This window comes from Hoplias malabaricus, chromosome 11 (assembly GCF_029633855.1).
Source record: "Hoplias malabaricus isolate fHopMal1 chromosome 11, fHopMal1.hap1, whole genome shotgun sequence".
In the NCBI taxonomy this organism is placed as follows: Eukaryota; Metazoa; Chordata; class Actinopteri; order Characiformes; family Erythrinidae; genus Hoplias; species Hoplias malabaricus.
Window position 1 is genome coordinate 37,404,387 of NC_089810.1, and position 25,172 is coordinate 37,429,558.

A 25,172-nucleotide genomic window follows, 5' to 3' on the forward strand; every position below is an offset into this window, starting at 1 on the left:
ACCCCATTTATGTTACAGCTGTGGAAAACAATGTTTTTTTAATTATTATTTTCTAAAGACAAAAATGAATACATTTGAACATACATTACTCAAATATGATTAAAATACATTGTTAGTAGCTTACGTTTTTTCTATTCAAAAGCATTCTAATATTACTTAACCATCTCAAGATATTTCTAACTCTGCATCTACAAGCAGAAGCTACATATTAGTACACTTTAAAATATACACCAATTCAAGAATAAGAACAGACGCAAACAGTATCTAAATATTTTATGGGATAACAGTAATAATAAAACAAATATTCACTCAAGAAAGCTTTCTAATATTAATAGAATCCTGAGCGTTATCGTAATATAGGTGGCGAAACACAGGTTCAGTTAGAGCAGTTGTCCACAGAGCTGTGCTGTTTCTCAACAGTGATAACATCTGAAACAGGAATAATAACGTCTGAATTCCCTCCATGTGTCGCTATTGTGCCTCGTATTTGAGGTAAACCTCGCATCTCTCTCTCTCTCTCTGTGTTTTATTTCCCAGCCGCAGTGTTTGCTTTGCTGTGATCCTGGTCCTCTCATCCGTCTCTTCCTCTCTTCGTGTTTTGGAGGGTTTTTTTGGGATTTATTTCTTCTTTTTACATTCATGTCGATGTTGAAACATGCAGCCTCCGCCGAGAAAGGTATGTGTACCCGTTTCTTTTCTGTGTTGCTTAAAAACTGTTCTCTAAAAAAGATAATTTTTCCGGTCCACCTTAAATGGTTGCAGCGGTCAGGTTCTGGCGCCCGCTCCTTCTTCGTCCGAGGCGTCAAAATTAACGGCTTGCGCTGTTTAAGGTGGAACGGAAAACTGTAATAAGAAGCGGGCGAATAAAAGGACTGCGACTTTCCTTTTTCTCCTCTAGAAGAACCTCTTAGCAGTGGACTTATAAAAGGGTTTTGTTGGCTAATTCATGAGTGTAGCTTCACTAACTGCTGTAATTATAGACAGTGTGATAATAATGGTCCTTCGTTACTCTGATGGCTGTTCACTGTGAGTGTGAAGGCATCTAGACTGACTGAAGAGAAGAAATAACGGCTTTCCAGCTGTCACTGTACAGCCTTTTGTGGACTCAGCATTAACTTTAGGCTCTAGTACAGACGTAGTCACATTGCCATGCTTGTATTCAGATTTTTTTGGCGCTGTTTTTGTTTTGCTCTCCCTGTCAATACAGAAACCGTTATATTCAATAGGCTTTATCTTGTTAGCGGTTTTTAATGTACATATTAGCTTTGCTGAGCCCTTGTTTCAACTGTTGAATGATTTTACTGTACGTATGGCTTCATGGTGTTTTGTTTGTGGTGTGTTGTCCATTGGGCTCACTGTCTGTCCATTGATTTGACTGTTCATGGGTTTTTGCTATGCTTTTGCCTCAGTTGTCCTTTCCTTGTACTGTACATATCGTTTAACTGTGTTTTTGGTCTTGTACACTGGGCTCACTTTCTATTTATTTTCATTGTACGTCTAGCTGGTTGTATATAGGTTTTTGTTGTGCCTCTGGGTTAATTATCTATTGAGCTTGCTGCCTGTTGTATGTTTTTTTACATTTATTTTCACTGTCCTTTGGGTTTGCAGTGCATATGGACTTGCTATATTTAAGCCTTAGTATCCTATTGGGTTGTCTGTACATACGGTTTTAGTGTGGATAGGGTTTTTTGTGCTTTTACAGTGCCGTTGACAGTCCAATGGTGTTACTGTACAGGCTTTTACTGTTTTAGTGCTCTGACTGTATTGTTTATTGTAAATTTAGCTTGTTGTCCATATGTATTACTGTAAAACATATTGGTTCTATTGTGCTTATGCTCTTGTTATCCAGTCTGTTTGATTTCACTAGGCTTTGTCTGTGGCAATGTCTAAAAATTGGGCTAATTTTATGTTAACGTCTTCACTGTATGTTACTGTTATTCCGTATTTTCCCATTGAGCTGGGTGTCTATTGGTTGTAATATACATAGGGTTTTTGCTGACTACTGGGGTAGCTGTCTGTTAGGCTCATGGCCCATTGGGGTAATTGTTTTTAAAGGCTAGCTGTCCATTACTCTTTTTTTCATTACTGCGCTTTTGCCATTACTGTCTAAGGGACGTCTGTCTATTAGTTGCCTTCATTGTAAATCGGAACGAGGTCTGTGTAGATTTAGTGTGATTTTGACATAATTGCCCTGTACGTTCACTGGGTTTGTCGCCTATTGGTTCTACTGTAAATTGGAGGTTTCTTTTGTTGTTTAACGGTTTCTACTGGGTGCACAGCTCGTTTGGCTTCCTGTCCACTGGGATTCAATTAAGGGTTAGTGTTAATTGTGCTCAATGTACTATTGATTATTTTTGGCTTTCTTTTACTGCACTTTTACCTTTGTTTTTTGCTATGAACTTAAAGGGAAACTTCCATAGAAACTACCACTGAAACTCATTTGTGACTCGAGTTGTTTAGTTTTGTAGCAATTTGGACTGTTTACTTTCATTCAGTTAACCATCTCATAAATTGGGTGATATTTCCACCTTAAGTAATCCGACAACCAAAAATAATTCAATATTAACCACATATGGAGCAGGAACAGAGAATTATACCCATCTTGGTTCATGCTTTCCAATGTTTGGAGTTCTTTAGACGGCTTTTCACTGCCGTGAGCAGAGAGAGAGAAGGCCTAGCACATTGGACCGAGACGCTATGTTTTTTTTTTTTTAAGCCATTGCCGACTTTGGGGATGGTTTCAAACTCGCAAAGAGACCTGAAAGCTAGCAAATGGTGACGAAACATTGTTTACATTTTATAAAAATTATTTTTTTTGGAAAACAATCGTAACTGTGGCCTTTAATGTACATCAGTCTTCACGTACGTTATTGTCTTTCCTTATTTCTTTTTTCATTACGCATGGGTTCTGCTGCACAGTAAAAGCTTATTAATATGTTTTCAGCCATTTTCTTTTTGTCTTATAATATAATCTGCCAGTCTTATAATGGTCTTTCACCAAAGTGGAAGATATGCAGGAAAAGGTGTATTTTTTCCTAATAAAAAGCCAGTTGATTGGTTTTGGAGTCTGCCTGAGGTGAACAATCTAACGGCGCAGTAAAGGTCTTGTATTGTAGAGTAGTAACTATACCAAATAATGCCCTATAATTGCACGCAGGCTGTACATCTGTCTTTTTCCAAGAGGAATGGACACTGAGATTGAACTTGTAGTGCAGCTACTGAGTGTCAGTTTAAACTAAATTGTCTTCTGACCTTTTGTCAACACTTTATCAGATGGAAGAGAAGCTGAAATGGAGAGAGGTTTGGATTTGGCTCAAACAGTAAAATATTTCAGTTTGTGAAATATTTTGACAGGGCAAACGTGTCACTGACATTGACATTTCCAGGCCAGTTCTCCGCTTGCTGTAGATTTGACCGAGGTTTGTAGATGGTTAAGGGTGTTGTTTAAAGGATACACACGAGGTTAGTTTACTTTGTAAGCTCATTGCTGAGATTTAATCATGTCTTTGGAAGCTGTCACCCACCATTGGCTCATAACACCTGCGAGACATTAGCATAAAGAGAGGAAGTCAGACCTACTTTGTCTCAGTTACTGCATGAGACTATACGCCTACAGAACGATGCAGTCGAGTTGTAGGCTATAGAATGGCTTTGGTATTGATTGGAGTGAATGTAACAATACATAAATTAAGATATGGACTACAATGCAATATGTATTTGATACAGAAGTAAAATTGGATCATAACCTTTATGTTTTCTGTGTGTTGATTGTTTAGCAATTTTAGCTTAGGCCACATGCACATTTATTTACTACTTATTTATTATCTACAAAAATAATCAGTTAAGCTGCAAACATCAGTGATTAAGACTGGTTTATTGCAAAATAGCTCCTTTGTTCTAAAGAAACTTTGTCCACAGTGATGGTGATTTTTTTCTTTCTTTTTTTTTTTGACGCTTCAGGACGGAAATAAACCTAAAAACAAACAACACCTTCTCCAGATGATGTAGCGTTATTTCTTTGATTGACAGAGAAAGTGGCACTTCTGTTGTCACTGGTGGAGAGGCCTGTCAGTAATTGTTTAGCAAATCCATAGGCAAGGCAAGTTTATTTATAGAGCACCTTTCATACACAATGGAAATTCAAAGTGCTTTACAGAATCAGAAGAAACAGTAAAAAGCAGCTGATAAAGAATAAGAATGAACTTCTTTAACATGATGACTAAAAACGAGACCTGAGTCGATTAGTACGCAGCCAATCAGTGCCTATCATTGGTGTTCCCAGAGAGAATAATCTCTGTTTTATCTTTATTCAACTCCAGATCATTGTGTGCCATCCAGTTAGTGTTGTGCTCAAGGCATTCACACAGTGAGTCAATTGGAGCAGAGTAATTTGGGGACAGGGCCAATTAAATCTGAGTATCATCAGCATAGCTGTGGTAGGACAGCCCAATAGTTTTGTAGTAGCTGGCCAAGAGGATTCATGTATAGGTTAAATAGGAGTGGGCCAAGAATTGAACCATGGGGTACACCACAGGTCACTGGAATGTTCTCAGAAAAATTGTTTTTCAGTGAAGTAGTAGTCTACAGCACAAATTGTAGATTAATAAGTTGTCGATGGTTTCCGGTGGCATGTGTTTGGTGCGTTGGCTTTGAGTGCAGTCATGGTTGGTGTTTGTAATCAAAGAGGATGTCCTAATATCTGGAATGAAAACATTCAAAACACAATTCACATTGCTATAAAATGACTATAATTGAGCTGTTTTATCAGGTACACTGAAGTGTGGAGTTATTCTTATAGTGCTTTTTATTATACACGGTATTCTTTCATCGACCACAACATTATGACTACCTCCTTGTTGCTACTCTCACAGTCCATTCTCTCCGCTCCACTGACCACAAGAGCACTTTGTAGTTCTACACTTACAGACTGGAATCCATCTGTTGCTCTGTTCTTCAGTGCTCAGGATCCCCACACGACCCCCACAGAGCAGGTATGATTTGGGTGGTGGATCGTTCTCGGTGCTGCAGTGATACCGACGTGGTGGTGGTGTGTTAGTGTGTGTTGTGCTGGTGTAGAGTGGATCAGACACAGCAGTGCTGCTGGAGCTTTTAAACACCTCACTGTCACTGCTGGCCCGAGGATTGTCCACCGACCAAAAACATCCAGCCGACAGCATCCTGTGTCACTGATGAAAGACTAGAGGATGAACAACACACACTGTACAGCGGCAGATGAGCTACTGTCTGTGACTTTACATTTAAATGGTAGACAAATGTGGACACAGTGTTTAAAAACTCCAGCAGCACTGCTGTGTCTGATCCACACGCACCAGCACAACACAGATGATGATCCACCTCCCATTTCATACCTGCTCTGACCATTTGTAGAACTAGATGAAAGGTATGAAGTATACAGAGCTACAGTGGACTTTAGTCTGTAATTATTAAACTACAAAGCACTCCTGTACGGTCAGTGGAACTTAGAGAATTGACAGAGAGTGTAGAAACCAGGAGGTGGTCTTAATGTTATGGCTGATCAGTGTATTTTTATGTAATTATAGTGTATTATATAATAGTTGTGGTACATGACACACATGAAAGACCGAAAAATCGATAAGCTTTTTTAAATTAAGTTGTTCCCATGTGAGAAGATATATATAACGTAATCAGAAGATCCGATAAAGGAGCAGAACTGCTGTTTTTGGCTTGGGATTAAAGGGTTAATTTTGGTATTGTAGCCTGTGAGTTGAGGTTTGAAATCTACACTGCTTTGAGTGACCTCTCTGATGTGCTCCCCTGATCTTCTGCAGAGGTGGGTCGTAGAGAGGGCTTTGCTCTTTAACAGTGTTCTGCCTGTTCCTGCTCTAACCTTTAGGGAATGGTTACAGAACCAATTAAAGTGAATCCTCTGCTGCCAAGTGGAGCGCTTCCTCTGTAATTAACAGTCCGTCTCCAGGTAATATCCTCCTGCCCAGACTCATCACTGAAGACCCCCCGAGACCACCGCACTGAGAGGTTTGGCCCAGTGTACCATCACATACCATCAACGTACCCTCATAGACCATTACGCTAAACAATATCATCCAAACACCACCATTTAAACACCACTCATCACTGTAGACCCCCATGAGACCACTGCACTGAGAGGGTCCATCCAGTACACATCATCACACCACACTTCCGCAAACACCACTCATCATTGTAGACGCCCATTAGACCACTGCACTCAGAGGGTCCATCCAATAAACACTACACCAAATATAACTTTCCAAGCGCTACGTCATTGCTGACGCCCAGAGACCACTCAGCCATATTCCACCAATGAGGAACCAGTTTCCACAAACATAGATTGGTTTGAATCAAAGAAGAGAACGTACTTTAGCGCTAACCATGACTAGCATCTGTGGGCGTGTCGAGCTAAAGAAGCTCCAGAAAGAGCACAGAGCCTCAAATAGAATGTTACCGCAGAGTGGAGTTGTACTCAGCCATTTTCAGCATGTTATATAAATAAATACAAGGAAATAAAACAGAAACATGCCCCGTTTGTGTGTTTTCTGAGGCTGTGTTAAGTGCAAAACATATGTCTTGAATGTCTTAGAGGTCAGCATTTACACGTTTCATATATCGCTATCATCTGATCCTGCTGTAAACAGTGGATAGTAACCGTAACTCTGTCACGGTTCAGAATTCTTTTGATGTTATTACAGGAACTGCCCAGCACACTCAGCATTAAACACTATTACTCACCAATACTCAGAACACTATTGTGCAAACTCCAGCATCCAATCACCACAGAGCGCTGCAACCTTCTCAGACACAGACTGATACAGCAGGGTGCACCAGTGTGTTTTAACATCTCAAGTACTGCTGGGGTTTCTCCTGGGCTTCTCAGCTGAGTTGAAATGCAGGAATTATACAAGATGTGTGCAAACAAATAATCACTTGTGTTCACAATTATTAATTATGTGTTTATATGTAACTTTGTTACTGTAAATTAAATTATAATTTGACACCGCAATAAAGGGAATGGGAAAATAGTCTTTGGAAGGTTCTCAGTACCAGCCATGCTTCGGTGTCCATTTTGCTCCAAAGCGGTTTGCGGTTCTCAGTTTCAGTCGTGTACATTAAATTATTTGATTTCATTCCCAAGAGAAGAATCTGAATAATTCAGGAAGCCTCTCTTCTGTCTCTTTTCTGATCTGCCCAGTCTGAGCTCTACGAACAGCAGATTCACCCCAGCTGGTGTAGGATCATCTTTTGTATTGTATTGTGGATAATAAAGTGGTAGTTTTGCAAAAAAACATTTCATTAGCCTTATATCCCTCTTACCTCATCTCAGCCGAGACATTATTACAGTCCAAAATAAGTGTAGGGCCGGACGATGTAAACGCGATGCTCCTTCTGAGGAGAAGATACGTATATTCTAATTTGCACCCATTTTGTACATACTCAGTTTGTATTATCGCCATAGGAAAGCATTGACCAGTAGAGTGGGATATTCTGAAGCAGCTGCACATGTGAAGGCTCGAGGTTCATATAGATTTGGGCTGTGGAGCAGTGGAGCGATGGAGCCCAGTCCAGTCCCTTTGGGATGAATCCAGAACTAATCATCCATCATCAGAAGATGGAAGAATCATGATATACACAGCCTTCTGAACTAGTGACCAGACCTGTTCCATGAGGAGCTTTTCTTATTTAAAAATGGACAACTGATGATCAAACACAGTGTTCGTAAGAACACACAGCAAATACAAGGGGTCCTCTTGGTTTTTTTAAGTATCAGTACCTACTCTACTCCACTCAACTCTTGCTTTTCCATTAGGCAAATTTTGTACCGGGTTCTTTTTCAGTACCTGCTCTCTCGTGGCTCCCGATGAGCCAAGTGGGGACTAAAAGGTGACATGGAAACTTGCAGAGTGCTGATTGGCCAGAGGGACTTTGCCACACTTGTCTGATAGCAAGTGTGTAGCTGTAGCACTGTTGGACACATTTATCACATTTTTTTTTTTCAGAAAGCTTATTCATAGAGAAATCCTGCTTAGAGGTGGAATTTCTAACATGTGGATGATACCAGTTGTCCAAAGCTGTTCATATCTGGAATTTCCATGTGTCCTCTCTTCTCTGATGCTGAACTTGATTAGTAGTTGTTGCTGTCTGTTCAGGGCGGCACGGTGGCGCAGCAGGTAGTGTCGCAGTCACACAGCTCCAGGGGCCTGGAGGTTGTGGGTTCGATTCCCGCTCCGGGTGACTGTCTGTGAGGAGTGTGGTGTGTTCTCCCTGTGTCTGTGTGGGTTTCCTCCGGGTGACTGTCTGATTTTAATGTGCTCTGTTTATGGAGCCCTGCACCAGCCTTTCTGATGCTTAGCCAGTATTTATGTGAAATCTAACAAAATGATCTGTCTAGGCACAACTATTTCAGGGTTGCTTTAGGTAAGATATTTACTGTTAAAGACAGATGAGTTCAAGCTTCTACACCTGTATGAAATCATAAAATATTTATGTAATTACACAAGTGTATCATAATCGTACAGATAGTTGTGTAATCTGTCTGTAACTCTGAGTACGTCGTCAGTATTTAATCTGTTGTGAATGTAAATGTACACTGTTATTTTATAGTTTCTATTAAGTGGGACTGTGTCGTCTGCATTGGGCAGCTGTGTGTACGGTGGTCAGCGTCTTCTGTTGTTTAGTCTGGAAGAGCCGTGAGGAAACAAGTGTGCATGCTCAGTATTTTCCAGGAAAGAGAAAATTACTCTGTGTGTGTGTGTGTGTGTGTGTGTGTGTGTGTGTGTGTGTGTGTGTGAAAGTGTGAACTCTGTGTTTAGGTGTTGTGTTATGTGTTAATTGGCTGATGAAACCCCCTCCATTTTCTCTGCAGGTAAAAGTGACGCAGGAGTTGAAGACCACTCACACAGAACAGCTCACTCGGCTGCACCTTAAACACCAAACTGAATGTGATTTACTGGAAGACATGAGGTAAGCTTTTAAAACACACACATACACACACACACACAGATTCAGAGTCGCTGGAGTAAATGCTGGAGTGGGAGTGAGGGATGGGGTAAGGCAAGACAAGGGGCCAAGGGGGAGAGAGAGAGAGAGAGAGAGAGAGAGAGAGAGAGAGAGGAGGAATGAATTCCCGTTTTTTGGAAGAACATCGAGATCATAGAGCTGTGGATGTGACGAAGGCATTTCCTTTGCACTTTCTTCTCAGAGCCAAATGTTCCCACAGTTCTCTCTCACACACACACACACACACACACATACACACACACACAGCAGTGATGTTTCTCCTCATCATTTTCCCTTTTCCTTTTTTAACCTCATTCCTTCTGTGATTTTTTTCTCACTTCGTCATATGATGAGTGAGGCTTGTTCCAAGGTCCTGTGCATGGACTCCAGAGGCTTCTTCTGGACTTTAAAAAGGCATTAAATCTGTGTTTCTTGACTTCTGAGGTTAGGATTAAGCTTTGAAGCACTTATTAAATAAGTATATACATGCTTTCATATATATGTAATAAGACTGAAGGGACATATTAGACATATATATATATAAAAAATATAAGCCAAAAAATAAAAACCTGGAGTTGAAACAGGGTGTGTATGGAATCAGTGGAGCTTAAACATCTACAAGTAAAACAGAACATGTTACACTCTCCCCTGATTAAAGAACTGAAGACGTGACAGCGGGAGAGTCTCTCAGTGGAAGCGTTTTTTTCCAGTTCCCTTTTTGGAGACGCAAGGATCCCATCAGAGATACTGACGCTGGAAACAGCATCATAACATCAACCTGAAAAGTGGACACTGTGTGGCCTCAAGCTACATTAACACACCTAGGAGTGTGAGACAATCACACGCTTCCCCATGTGAAGCGCCACTGCGTCTGGTCTTACTGCCACAAACAACTGCCAGTGGGGCTCAGCATGCTTAGAGAAGACCATTAGCTACACAGAGGTGCTATGCCACCTGGGCGATGGGTGGAGAGGGAAGACCATGCGACCCACCCAGAGGAACAGAGGCCAGCGGAACTCTCGGACAGCTGAGGCATCACAGGGGATTGAACTTGTGATCTTCTGATGATAGGCCGCATGCGTAGATCCACGTCTAATAGATACATAGAAGTTATGATTTTGGTGGAGGAATAGTGTGTGTGTGTGTGTTTGTGTGTGTTTGTGTGTGTGTGTTTGTGTGTGTTTGTGTGTGTGTGTGTGTGTGTGTGTGTGCATGCAAATAAACTTTCTTGAGAGATGCATTTGACTGTGGTTCACCCCCACAATGGAGCTGCAAAAGGCAAAAAATAAATGCTGTGCAATCAAAATGTAGTGTGTGTGTGTGTGTGTGTGTGTGTGAGTGAGAGAGAGAGAGAGAGAGAGAGAGAAATATCTTTTTTTCCTTCTAGCTATTTCTGTTTTCTTGGTGCTACGTCTTGTGTAATTCTCAGTTACACAATTGTCTCTCTCTCTCTCTGTCTCTCTCTCTCTCTCTTTTTTTTTTTCTGTGTGTCTACTGCTTGTTTAGGTCTTGTGCTGGTTTTCGCTTGTTTCTTATTTAAACACAGACTGAAAAGGCTTTTCCTTTCTACACAGTCACTGTTTAACACAGTAATCCTCAAAGCCTGGCTCGACTCATTAACCCCTAATTAATCCCTCGTCCTCATTAGATTAGTCCAGCCGAACACAACGGCCAAGTCACAAATCCTCCGAACTGAAAAACATTAAAGGGCCCATATTAACTTTCCTTACTTTTATCCAAAGTTAAAATAGTTCAGAAGTATGTTTCACTTCCCAGTCCAATAGTAGAAACCGCTAGTTTTGCATTCATTGTTTATGTGATGTCACACAGTGTAACACATTCTAGAAGAAATCCTATATGAGCAGATGTCCCCAAACTTTTGGCCAAATAGTTAAGGACCACCCATTCATAGTGAAGATATAGCGAGTGCTTCAGCCTGGACGGCTTTTTGGGGGCAGCCGTGGTCTGGTGGTTAGGGAACTGGGCTTGTAACCGGAAGGCAGGTCATGACTGAAGTACCCTTGAGCAAGACACCAAATCCCCAACTGCTCCGCAGTCCGCGGCACCGCTCAGGCCATGTGTGCTCACTGCCCTCTAGTGTTTACTAGTGTGTGTGTAAATGTGTTTCACTGCACGGATTGGGTTAAATGCGAAGAACATATTCCTCTGTGCGCAATCACAGTGGCCAATAAAGTGATTCTGAATCTAATTGTAATTCAAAATTTTAAACGAGGCACAACACAAAGCAGCCAATCAGAGAAGAGCTCTTTTTTAATGTTGATTTTAAAGCACAGGAAGGGAAAATGCGGTCTGGAATCCTACACTGTGCCATAAATACAGGGAAAATGTAACATATTAGGAAAAATATAAATATATTTTTGTTAAAACCTTCCAATATCGCCCTAGAAACCAGCTGTGGTAGAGTGTGCTAGAAAAATTCCATGCCTTTTTACTTCAGTGGAGTGTCATACCATAGCCCTAATGAACAACCCGCCCATGCCTCTTCACTAATTTCAGTGTTTATAGATACAAAGAGTTTGGTGAGCGTAATGTGGTCATGAGTGTGTTATAAGGGGTGTTATTATCCAGGAAGCTGTCCCTCTGCCAGCTCTCAGCACCGAATATATCATAGTTACTGAGCAACTCAAAGCTAATAGTGCTCTTCAGTCTCGTTATGATCTGCAGCAGGGGACCTTTCACTCTAACTGCTCTCGTTCTTCAGAGAAACGTCATGAAACATTCCAGCCTCAAAATGGAGGAGGTGGACTAGTGCTGTCAGTCCATTAAACGCCTCAAATCTGGTCTAATCTGCAATTCCCTCTTATCTCCTCTCCCACACTACTGACGCCTCGACTCCTCTTGCCTCAGCTGGCTCTAACACACCGAACTGTCCCTTGATTAAATAAATAAATAAATAAATAAATAAACCTTACAGGAAATTCAAAATGCTGCTGATTGGTTATTTCTGCTTGGACAAGACGAAGGTTTTTTCACTATGAAGAGGGAGGGACCTTCGCTCTACAGATTCGAAATGACTGGAAAAAAGCGCACACTCACTAGGGCTGGACGATATGCCCAACATTTATATCACGATATATTTCTAAATTTAAGTTGATATGATATAATTCCGATATCGATTTAAACAACATAAAAACTGCCCAGAACCAACAAGAAACATGACATCATCAACAAACATAAAACTCTTGTTAAATCTTTATATTTATTTATAAACTATTAATACTTATTAACAATTTTTAAACTAGGGGCGGCATGGTGGCGCAGCAGGTAGTGTCGCAGTCACGTAGCTCCAGGGACCTGGCGGTTGTGGGTTCGATTCCCACCCTGGGTGACTGTCTGTGAGGAGTGTGGTGTGTTCTCCCTGTGTCCGCGTGGGTTTCCTCCGGGTGACTGTCTGTGAGGAGTGTGGTGTGTTCTCCTTGTGTCTGTGTGGGTTTCCTCCGGGTGACTGTATATGAGGAGTGTGGTGTGTTCTCCCTGTGTCTGTGTGGGTTTCCTCCGGGTGACTGTCTGTGAGGAGTGTGGTGTGTTCTCCCCGTGTCTGTGTGGGTTTCCTCCGGGTGACTGTCTGTGAGGAGTGTGGTGTGTTCTCCCTGTGTCTGTGTGGGTTTCCTCCGGGTGACTGTCTGTGAGGAGTGTGGTGTGTTCTCCCTGTGTCTGCATGGGTTTCCTCCGGGTGCTCCGGTTTCCTCCCACAGTCCAAAAACACACGTTGGTAGGTGGATTGGTGACTCAAAAGTGTCCGTAGGTGTGTGTGTGTGTGTGTGTCTGTGTTGCCCTGTGAAGGACTGGCGCCCCCTCCAGGGTGTATTCCTGCCTTGCGCCTAATGATTCCAGGTAGGCTCTGGACCCACCACGACCCTCAACTGGATAAGGGTTACAGATAATGAATGAATGAATGAATGAATTTTTAAACTAATTTCATAATTGAGAGCATTGAACTGGGCAGTGCCCTGCAATGACCGTCAGTCATGAACAGATGTTGTAAATAATGTATAGTGAAATATTGAAAATGTGTTTAAAAATGATGTCATTATTATCGAAACATTTTATATTGCGATATATATTCATATTGAATTATTGTCCAGCCATAACACTAACGCTAGCACAGACACACACATCAATGCATGTCTCTCTCTCTCTATCTCACACACACACACCCACACACACTCGTGTCTTGCTGTACTGTCATTTTGCTGTTGGTTTACTGTCACCTGCTGTTATTTTACTGTCGTCCATGTGGAGTGGTGTATCGTGAGGTTTCTGAGTGAACCTGAGGGCTGATGTTCAGATGGACTGATACTGTCAGCAGGAAGAGGTGGAGCACGCCGAGCAGGGCATTGTGGTAAATAGTTTGGCACTCCACAGAGGCCTGCGTGCTTTCTGTGAGTTGAAAGAGTGTTTTGTTTTTCCAGAAAGCAGAGGATTGAAGAGATGGAGGGTGTGGGGGGGAGAAAGGAAGAAACAAAGAAGAAAGTGTTGTTTTGCAGGAGGCACTTTCTGGTGTTTACGTCTGTGAGAGAATAATCAATTGCAGAGAGAACGTTCTCCCAGCATCTGTTTCACTTTACTGACCATGCGTGTGTGTGTGTGTGTGTGTGTTTGTGTTTGTGTTTGTGTGTGTGTGTGTGTGTGTGTGTGTGTGTGTGTGTGTGTGTGTGAGATTTTCTCCCCATTTTTCTGTTATTTGATGCTCGGTTCCACTAGGCTTAAGTGTCCACTTGTGTGTGTGTGTGTATGTGTGTGTGTGTGTGTGTTGTGTCAATCAAGACCATTCACAACTAGCTGACCTTTCCTCTTCACTATTGCCGTTCACAAGCTAATACATGCACTAGAGTCCTTGCTCTGAAGAAGCCACACATGAGGTCACCAGTACCATGTGTGGCTTAAAGAGGTATAAAGCAGTGGAACCATGCTTTTTAAGTTGATGAAGCTCCAACATGTGTTTGGGATGAGTTGGAATGGTGTTTGTGATCTAGAACTAATCATCCAACATGCACACCTGACCTCTGCAATGTTCTCATGGCTGAATGCCATCAAATCCTCACAGGAGTGTTCCAATATCTAGTGTTCTAATAGATGTTAATGCAGCAAATGTAGAAAATGTATCCATTCCTTTTAGAACGAATGTAGGATGTGAAGGTTGTGTATTGTAATATTTTCTCATTGTCACAGTAGCTACAACTATGGAGGACCAAAAACGACAAATGAATGACTACACACCGATCAACCGTAACATTACGACCGCGTCTTTGTTTCTACACTCGCGGTTTATTCTCAGCGCCACTGACCACACAGGAGCACTTTGTAATTCTACAGTTACAGAGAGTAGTCCATCTGTTGCGCTGCATACATTTTTTTCCCATTTGGTGGTGTGTTTGTGTGTGTGTGTGTGTGTACTCGTTGTAATTTTGTAGTGAAATGGAAGTCTTGATTGGGGCTAAATTCTGTGAAAATTCTTAATTAAATTTTATTTCATCTTTAACTTTAAACATCTATATCCTTCCTGTTTATCTCTACTCAAGATCAGAATTCAATCTATTTTTGTATCATCCAATATATACACCAGGGATTTAGCTTTAACAGGTCAGCACATAGTGCAGTGCATAGAGTACGTGTAAACAGACAGTGAATACAATCCTAATCCAGTACACTTCAGTTTAGTTTTATTCATAGTGGGTTGGTTACAGTCTTCACGAAGCTGCTGTAGAGGATTCCAGGTCCTAGCCCCAGTTGAGCAGGCTGATGCAACAGTGTGGGTATTAAAGTCGAGAGTTGATTGACAGGGGTTGGACCATGAAACTGAAACACCTGTCGTTTTAGTGTGTGAGGTTTCATGGCTAAATTGGAGCAGCGTGGTGCTCAAAATATTGCAATGCACACGACATTATGGGTGACATACCAGAGTTCAAAAGAGAACAAATTGGTTGGTGCACGTCTTGCTGGCGCATCTGTGACCAAGACAGCAAGTCTTTGTGATGTATCAAGAGCCACAGTATCCAGGGTAACGTCAGCATACCACCAAGAAGGACGAAACACAACGGGATTCACTGTGGACGCAAGAGGAAGCTGTCTGAAAGGGATGTTCGGGTGCTGATCCGGATTGTATCCAAAAAACATAAAACCACGGCTGCCCAAATCACGGCAGAATTAAATGTGCACCTCAACTCTCCTGTTTCCACCAGAACTGTTTGTCGGGAGCTCCACAGGGTCAATACACACGGCCGGGCTGCTATAGCCAAACCACTGGTCACTCACACCAACGCCAAACGTCGATTTCAATGGTGCAAGGAGCGCAAATCTTGGGCTGTGGACAATGTGAAACATGTATTGTTCTCTGATGAGTCCACCTTCACTGTTTTCCCCACATCCGGGAGAGTTACGGTGTGGAGAAGCGCCAAAGAAGCGTACCACCAGACTGTTGCATGCCCAGAGTGAAGCATGGAGGTGGATCAGTGATGGTTTGGGCTGCCGTATCATGGCATTCCCTTGGCCCAATACTTGTGCTAGATGGGCGCGTCACTGCCAAGGACTACCGAACCATTCTGGAGGACCATGTGCATCCAATGGTTCAAACATTGTGTCCTGAAGGCGGTGCCGTGTATCAGGACGACAATGCACCAATACACACAGCAAGACTGGTGAAAGACTGGTTTGATGAACATGAAAGTGAAGTTGAACATCTCCCATGGCCTGCACAGTCACCAGATCTAAATATTATTGAGCCACTTTGGGGTGTTTTGGAGGAGCGAGTCAGGAAACGTTTTCCTCCACCAGCATCACGTAGAGACCTGGCCACTATCCTGCAAGAAGAATGGCTTCAAATCCCTCTGACCACTGTGCAGGACTTGTGTATGTCATTCCCAATTACAGAATACTGCCAAATACCTGCCTACCTCCAAGCATCAGTGATTTTGAAACTGTAAAATTAAGGTAAAAATACAACCTGTTGTTGCTTTAAACCTACATTATTATTGATAAAGGCTTGTTCAGAGATAAACAATGCTGCTTAGTCATTAGTAATGTTCTGAACAATGACCCACACTAAAGTGTCATAAGACTTAACACATTTTGGCTATTTCTGTCATTTTTTAAATATTTGCAGCGTGCAGTCAGCCATCCCAGTTAGATTCTGTAAAATGAACCTGTCAGAGGTTTTATAACAGCAAGGAAAGCCAAGTGACGATAATAACTGTAGATGTCTAAGGGTTAATAACAGATTCAGCAGAGTTTGATGCTCTGCTTTGTAAAGTATGGAGGGAAGTAGGGAAAAAAATGACAAAGCTCTGCCACGTCTGGGAGGCTGGAGTTAATAAAGAGAAAGAAGAATAGAGAGAAGAATAGAGCAATAAAATAAATGTGTTCTTGGCTTTGAGAGTTGCATTCTCACTGCGTTTCACATTCTTCTGTTCATTTAAACACAGACTTGTGCTCTCTCTCTCTCTCTCTCTCTCTCTCTCTCTCTCTCTCTCCCTCCCTCCCTTTCCCTCTCCCTCTGTGTCATAACATACTGTACACTTCCACACACACAAACATTGCTCTGCCAAGAAGAGTTATAAATCCTTAAACAGAAAGTGTTTTAAAAGTGCAGCTTGTCTCTCCGAACAAATACATTGACACTGTTTTGGTTTAAAGAGAAAAATCACATCCGTTCACACCCACACAAACATATACTTCACTCACACTGGTTTTTATACCTTCTCAGGAAATGGGCTGGTACAGAACCACCCTTCCTTTATTACACTTCAGTCAAAATGACCATTATGTGAATTTACCAGCAAATTATTCTTAAATCAGATGTATTTTTTTTTCAATGTCTGCCATCCTTAATTCTAATCTTAATACCATTCCCATTCCTTTCAGTCTTTCAAAGTCATCTGCAGGGATTTCCAAACCTCCCAAATTTAAGCTTTTGAAGTTCTGCTTCTCACAATTCAAAGAGGCTTGGGCCGATGGGGACCGTTTTTGTGCAACACTAAAGGCACTTTTCCACTGCTTGGTTCCTACACTACTCTACTGTACTCTGCTGTTTTGCTTTTCCGTTAGGCAAATTTGAAACGTGGTAAACTTGGAACCAGGCACTTTTATCAGTACCCGCTCACTCGTGGTTCCGAGTTGGGATCATAACGTGACCTGTAAACCTGAGATAGAGTTGACCCTCTATGCAACACAATGCAGACATCCAGCACAAACTTGCCATTCATAAAACATCACTACTGTAAATATTTTTATTTTCATCCCACTCACAATGGCAGCTCGTAAAACTATGCTGTGGTCTTTTGGAGAGGTCTAAACACTCCTTAGATTGGTGGCTGACAGAATCTAGTGAGAGCCAGACGGTGCAACAGGGGAATGAAAAAATATACACTATTGTGTCTGAACAGAAGGGCAGAGCTGAACACCACACGCAAATACATGACGAGTAAACAGCATTTAACATTACCGCTGCTGTTTGTTGTGGTTTTCAAAGCATGCTGTTCCTGTTAGAGAAGGTGTTTTGCCACATCTCCAGCTACATTTTAGGAGGGAGCTGTGGTTAATGTAAAAGTAATCAGGGACCAGACACCAGACGCCAGTAGAATCAAGATTATCTATCTATTTATTTATTAACATTTCAGTTTTGGTGTTCAGTTTTAGTGTTTTTTTTTTACCTGTGTTGTTTATTCTTCCTGATCTGGCCGCACGTTTTCAATTTCATAAACGTGAATAGCTTGTTGTGTGAGATTACAGTTTGTCCCCAGTCTGTCACCCAAACAGTGTGTAATTGAAAAAGCCACAGTGGAGAAAATTAAGGCTGTGCCCTCAGTGACCCTGGCCTTTATTCCTCCAGCCAACCGTTCCCCTTTAATTAGTTCTCATACGCTCGCCCCAATCCCCAACACTTCTTTTATCTTCCCTCTGTCTCTCTATCTATATCTCTCCACTTCTGCATCTCTCCTACTCTTCATTTCTTTGTCACGCCCCTTCCTGCAGTCTGCAGTGTTTACTCCTCTGTCTCTGTCTTCTTTCTCTCTGTTTTATTTCCCAATGCTCTTTTTCTTGCTTAATCTCTTCCTCTATTTCTCTCTCTCTCTCTTTCACATTTTGTCCTGTGTTCCTTTTTCCCTTTTTTAATGTCTACATTCACCGTGCTTGTTCACTTATTTTATCTCTTTCACTTTTTCTGATTGTCGTTCTTGCTGTTCCTCACTTTTCATCTCTTTCCGAGTTTCTCCTAAGTCGGATTCTTCGGCTCCTGCTCTCTACCCTACTGTAAAACTGTAATGTACGCTTGTGGTGATGAAACTGCATGGTTCTCTCCGGTTTCCTGTCTTCTGTTCCTTTAGCTTCTTTCTCTCCTCTTCTCTCCTGTGGCTCTTTCACACAATCACAGGGAAACACGACAAGTTAGAAGTTTGAGCTGAACGACAACACCACTGACCCAGATTCTTTCCAGATAAACGGCCTTACAGAGCATTTCCAAAGGTGTTTTAACACAGCGCTGAAAGTAGCATGTTTCAATGTATATGAGGCAGAATATAGGTGGAGTGTGGGGTTTCCGGGAGCAGAGTTCTGTATTTTTTGCCCCCAAAAAAATGAACATTCATTAATCATCCATTATCTGTAACTCTGGTTCAGTTCAGGGTCACGGTGGGTCTGGAGCCTACCCGGACTAACAGGGCGCAAGCCAGGAATACACATTCTCCCATTCTCCCAGCATCTGTTTCACTTTACTGACTGTGTGTGTGTGTGTGTGTGTGTTTAATCTGGATCCCCCCTGGATTAGAGCCCTCTCGGTGAGAGTTGAGGATAAAGCACTGAGCATGCACACTGTGATGACATCATTATCTGACCCATATTCCCCTGTTTATGACCATTGTCTTGCTTTTACATAACACAACATCTGTCGGCCTACTGTATTTATAGCCACGGACTTTATATTCAGCATCAGAGACTGTTCACTGCTTTGGCATCTTCCTACTCTTCACGTCTCTGTTCAGCTACTTTATGGTGCACGTTACACGTTTTTACAATGTCCACTAGAATAGAATGTGACCACACTTCAGACCCCGCTGCCCACTAATAGTTGTCAGCTGGAGGTGTATAAAGCCCCCGATGTCAAGCTTGTAACGTATAGAACCATATAGAGTACATTCTCCATCAGTCTGAAAAAACCTTTCATGATGTAAAGAACACTTTCATTATCCAGAAGAGTTCAGGGTTCTATACAGAACCATTTTCATTACCAAAGCCATTGTGTATGGGTGAACGTGTTCAGTTCGAAGAGAACTTCAGACTACTCAGGCAGTGTTGAGCAATGACTGCACAGGAAGGTGACAACGCAGTCATCGCATTTCAGTATAAACACATCACAAACCTGTTGGGTGTCCATCGAATCACATTTATTCCCATATTACACACACAATATGAAACACAGCTGCAGTTAATTCGTTTACTAGTTACTTGGGGAAGCAAACGACTTCTCAAAGATGTGTGTAAGTGAGTCCTCTACGTGGTGACATTGCAGGGCATTCTGAATTTCCCTTAGCCAGTATCACATGATTAGTGTGTATGGAATACAAGGGCGCTGCTTCAGGACCCTGTGGCACGAAATGCAGCTTCTCTGTCTTTCTCATTCTCCCTGTGTGTGTGTGTTTTGGGGGGATCCGGGGGTCAGAGGTTGCAGAGAACATCTGCGGTGAATTTAAACTGCTGTCCATTTGTTGTCCGACCTGTGTTTGCGGCACGTTGCTCTGTAGACATTTGTGTTTAAAAGTGAAACACCTGGAAGTGCAGAGCCACAGCGCTGTTGTTTTTGGTGTGTTTGACACATTGTGTGACCAACAGAAACCAGGGGGTACTTCACAAAGCCGGATTCATCCATTTAGACAGGTTCCCAGCTGTTTTAGTGATGCACAGAAAGCAAAGTTGCATGCTAATAGCGAGCCCTGCTGGACAAAATCCTTTTCACATTCAGAGATGGATCTAGAAGATCTAGAGTGCTGTATTTTTATTATTATTTTAGTCACTTCCTAGATATGTGGCCTAAATTAGAAGGCCTTGTGTTCAGCTCCTGAAGGCCTAACAAATGAGAGCTCAAACAAATGGCTGGGCTTTGGTTGAATAGTTATTTTTAAACATCAGACCAACTTTACGGTGAAATTTTAAAAGGTTAACAGTCAATTAACAGTTTGGAGCTCTCTTAGGTTTTGCCCAGCATCAATGAGTGCCTCCCCACCCTCCACCTCAAGGTGTGTTGACACGACACGTTCAGTAGCGCGTGAATGGCTTTTTTTTACTAAGTGGCAAATCTAGAGGCCACTCCCAGGTTCAGAAAAATAAAGAAAATGGAAAAAAAGAGAAGTGAATCTGTGTTTACAGCTGCTGTTCAACCCAAGTGCAAAAATATGTCTGCGCGTTCTATTTTATCTGTGGTCACCAGAATACTGACGAAGCGTGTCAAACGTTCTGAAATCTTACTGTGCACACACCGATTTCCCCTTAACCAAACTGTAGTCAAACATTCAGGAGTTGTTTGGTGTCTGAAGAGTCTAATGTAGCTTATAAATGCTACCTCTGCTAGCCCCTCTATAGGATTTCTAGTGTTATGCTAACGCTAACGCTTGATGACAAAAGTTAAAGCTAAAATTTGTCTGCACCCTCTTTCTCCTCCCCATACACAAAGCTCATGTGGGTTGCCAGGTGCCATTCCATTTCCACTTTAAATCTTACACTAGATGAGGCTGATGTTATATTCCTGATACATTTTTCCCTTCAACATTCTTTATTCACATGTTTAGCTCCACCTAAATTGGGTCAGATTACAAGGCTAATTTTGTCGTTATTCACCAGCATCTTATTGAAACTTCTGTTCCACCTTAAACAGGCAACTTGCAGGCAAGTAGCTTATAGGCAAGTTAGCTTTTGAATCACAACTCTTGTTCTTTACATTCTTTATTTAAAACAGAGATCTGGTAGAATCTAACGTCATCTCCGTCTGCTTGCAGACTTCCATGGCTGCAGAATGCTGTGTTTGTGTCTGCTATTGTGTGCCATACCTGGCAACCCAGGATGTGGATACGGTACGGGGGATTGGGAAGTGGGCGGGATCACAAACCGAAACACAAGCTGCGTTATGCTCCTGAACGGACGCCTCCTCACAGAATATCAACAAATTAGCTGCAGCACTGCCAGTGCTTCAACTTAGTCTGTTCCTTTACTTAATTTGTAACTAATTTGGAGTCGTTTTTCTTGGCTCCTACATGCCCAGTGTGAGTACACTCTTAATGTCTGATGACACATACTGGTCATTTTATGATATATTACAGTAAATATATTATAGATTGCTCCTTTAAGATTCTCACTAGTACTTGCAGATTAGAATTAAAACCAGCATGATGCTTGAATATATTTTATTCACAGAAACCATTAGCCCTACTCTAAACATCCTCCTCCATCCTACTTCAGAACTGCTTATTTCTGAGCAACAATGGTAGGCTCGTGCTGATATAAAACAGTAGATTTAAGGATGCCTGTAAAGGGTTAATGTTGTAGGGACCATTACGTAATGCTGACATTCCTGGCCGTTCTCTGAAGCAGAGCGAAAATGACGGGGCTTTTGGAGTTGAAGGCTGTAGATAGTGAACATAGTGATTGCCTGGGAGTTGCTAAAGCATTGTGCGAATGATAACGGCTGTTCACTACAGTCACAGAGAGAGAAATGAGGTGGAGAGATTTCTGTAAGGTATAAATCCTTTAAAGCCACTGCTAAATGAGAAGCTGTGTGTGTGTTTGTATGTGAGAGCCCCCCTTAAGACCCCCACTGAAGTATGTAAGCATTTTGCCATGTTTGGATTCAGCCGAGTGCTTGTTTGGCTGATAATGCTGTTCACTGGGGTCTGTGGAAAAGGGGAGTTAGTGCGGAAATTCCTGTCTTGCATCAGAGTAAACTTACAAACACTTTAAAGTCAGACACAAGCATGTGGAATTATTCGTAACACGTGTATAATTTGTAGTAATTTTGTTTATTTTATGTACATTAATATTATTATTATATAATATTAATGTACATATATATACATACATATATACATATATGTATAATATTATTATATTTGACAAACAGGTTCATATTTCCCTGACATACATGACATGACCTCGGGGCATCCATCCATCCATTATCTGTAAGCCCTTATCCAGTTCAGGGTCACGGTGAGTCCAGAGCCTACCTGGAATCATTGGGCGCAAGGCGGGAATACACCCTGGAGGGGGCGACAGTCCTTCACAGGGCAACGCATACACATTCATTTACACACTCACACCCGGAGGAAACCCACGCAGATACAGGGAGAACACACCACACTCCTCACAGACAGTCACCCGGAGGAAACCCACACAGACACAGAGAGAACACACCACACTCCTCACAGACAGTCACCCGGAGGAAACCCACACAGACACAGGGAGAACACACCACACTCCTCACAGACAGTCACCCGGAGGACACCCACGCAGACACAGGGAGAACACACCACACTCCTCACAGACAGTCACCTGGAGGAAACCCACGCAGACACAGGGAGAACACACCACACTCCTCACAGACAGTCACCCGGAGGAAACCCACACAGACACAGGGAGAACACACCAACTCCACACAGACAGTCACCCGGAGGAAACCCACGCAGACACAGGGAGAACACACCACACTCCTCACAGACAGTCACCCGGAGTTTAATGAAGTGTGAATGTGGTTGAGAGCTGTATTCAGCTGTATGTACTTTAAGATAAGATTCCTTTATAGTCATTGCACATGTATAACGATATTGAGCTGCATTACAACAATACTTTAAAAACACACAATAAGTAAATAAGTAATAGACAAGAGACTATAAAGTGCAGAATAACAAATAATAATAATAAAAATAAGTAAGTATATTTGTAAATTAACAAGTGAGGTATAGCAGTTGATTATTTCACACTCCCTAAATAGTTTAAAGGATTATTGTACAGAATATACTGCACACTCAAAACAGAACAGAAGTGGAATTGAAAATGATAGTACAGTATTTTATAGTCACACCTTTTTATTAGAATACAGGAGGTCCTCGGGTTACGTCAGTCCCGAGTTACGATGTTTCATGGTTACGACACATCTCCCATTTACTGTATAAAGCCTTGATTCGACTTAAGTGGTTTTGCGTCGTAAACCTCATAACGCGAATTTCGTGTTTGGTGTGCGCGGCGGAAGAATACACGGTTACGCGGCTCGGGACCGAGGATATGTGCTTACAGTATGTTATTTACGTACAGTATGTACGTATGTTCCGACTTACACCGAAAATCGGTTTACGACGCGACGTAGGAACGGATCAACATCGTAAGTCGAGGAACCCTTGTATGGTATTAATGTCATTTATTAGAGATTGTCCGAGCCACAAATGGAAGATTTTAAGTGTTTTTAAGGTAGTACCAAGGGGATTTTGCACAAAGACCACTGTATATCTTCACACTTCCCTTTACAATTATATTTAAGGCAAAGACACAGACTCATATGAAGCAAAAGATAAGTGGTGAAGTGTCACTCTCCAACAATCAGCATGGTGATATAGCATTAGTGTAAAATGGTGGTTAATGCACACGGTGTTAGTTTTGTTCACTGTGTTATCTTGCTTCAGGGTCCATATTTTTAGAACATTACACGTATTTATTTTCTTCCACCATTGCAGCCAACGTAATTACACACCCACTTTGAGGCCTCCACCATGTTCACAAACATTTGGGACAGGAGCCTATTCAACACGTTCATCACCAAAACTATATAGTCATTTAGAGACAGAAGACACCAAGGTTTGTTAACACTGCAGTTCAAACTGGATCTTAAATCAGATTTTTAAAACCAACTTTACATACCCTCAATGACCATCCATGTTTGGCTGGCCTCATAGGTAGCCTCACAGTGCTCAGTACTCACTCAGTACACATTAAACCACTGTGTTTACTTTGAGCAGTTTAAAAACTAAATATACATTATTTGTTATTACAGAAAGACAAGTTGTGACAGCTGTGCACTGGTACAGAATTCTTGTTTTTATATTTTGTGTGCTTTTCAGTGAGACAATTTTAGATTACAGGCAGACAAGGCTATCTTGTGTATTCATAATATATTGTAATGTAGATACACCTCTGTCCAGTATAGGGACATGTAGGAGATAGTTTTGTTTGAGGAAGCGTGGTCTTGACAGAGCATTAGACAGAGAAATAGGTGAAAATCACAAATGACTGTGGGTTCTCTGAGGGCAGAGATTAAATGGAGTAAAACTGTGTAGGTAGAGACATAATGGCCCTTCGCAGAGGACACTGGGGCTTATGAATCTTTGAGGCCTGCTCAGATCATATTATAATATCGGATGACATCTTATCTCTCTTTTTTCACAGGACGTACAGCCAGAAAAAGGCAGCGCTGGAGAGAGATTATGCTCAGGTGAGAGGTTGAAGATTTATGTGTATTTGTATGCACTTTTCTGTGTGTGTGTGTGTGTGTGTGTGTAGCATAAGTCTTACCCCTCTCTGCTTTCTTGACACTGCACTCAGACACCTAATTTAGATCATTGACCAGGGTTTTGACAAATGATATTAAAAAAGGGACCCTCAGAAGACATCAAGGGGCTTATTTAGCATACAGTTTTTAATATGCGTACATCCAGTGCCTAATATAATAACACCACTGTGATATTTCTGACACAAATGAGATTAGTTTTATATTCCTCATGCCATTCAGTGTTTTATACAGGTGCAGGTCTGAGTGGGTGTTGGATCTGTGCCATGTCTTGTTTACCTTACACTAAAACACCCTGCAATTAGCTTTTAGCGACAGAATGCTAATGAGTGTGTGTCTGAAAGATGCTTGGATTTTGGTCGTTAAGCAAGAAATAATGATTCACCAGGAGCAGATCAATACTGGTTAATTAACCAGACCTCGCACAGACGCTTCCAGCCTATCATCTGTGGTCTTTGGGCTGTTTTTTTGGGTCTTGTGTCTGGACACTAGAGAGAAAGAAAACGAGCCTCACTGGCTTGTTTGACTCTGCTGTCGTCTGCTTGTCTTTATTGTAATGAGCTGTTTTCCCCTGAGGTTTTGAATCATGAGCGTGTCAGTGGTG

General features: G+C 41.8%; 1 protein-coding gene across 4 annotated transcripts in view; it reads left to right on the forward strand.

Annotated features, from left to right (window-relative positions):
- Positions 1-25,172, forward strand: part of LOC136709609 (F-BAR and double SH3 domains protein 2) — a 98,737-nt gene continuing 73,565 nt past the window's right edge. The window contains exons 1-4 of one of the 4 annotated variants that reach the window (XM_066684978.1): positions 1-111; positions 538-676; positions 8,879-8,976; positions 24,448-24,493. In XM_066684978.1, coding sequence (XP_066541075.1) covers positions 656-676; positions 8,879-8,976; positions 24,448-24,493 — 165 coding nt within the window. In that variant the 5' untranslated portion in view covers positions 1-111; positions 538-655. Of the gene's footprint in view, positions 112-500; positions 677-2,202; positions 2,317-5,927; positions 6,016-8,878; positions 8,977-24,447; positions 24,494-25,172 lie in introns of those variants that run through there. The other 3 variants (XM_066684979.1, XM_066684980.1, XM_066684981.1) reach the window with 3 other exon arrangements.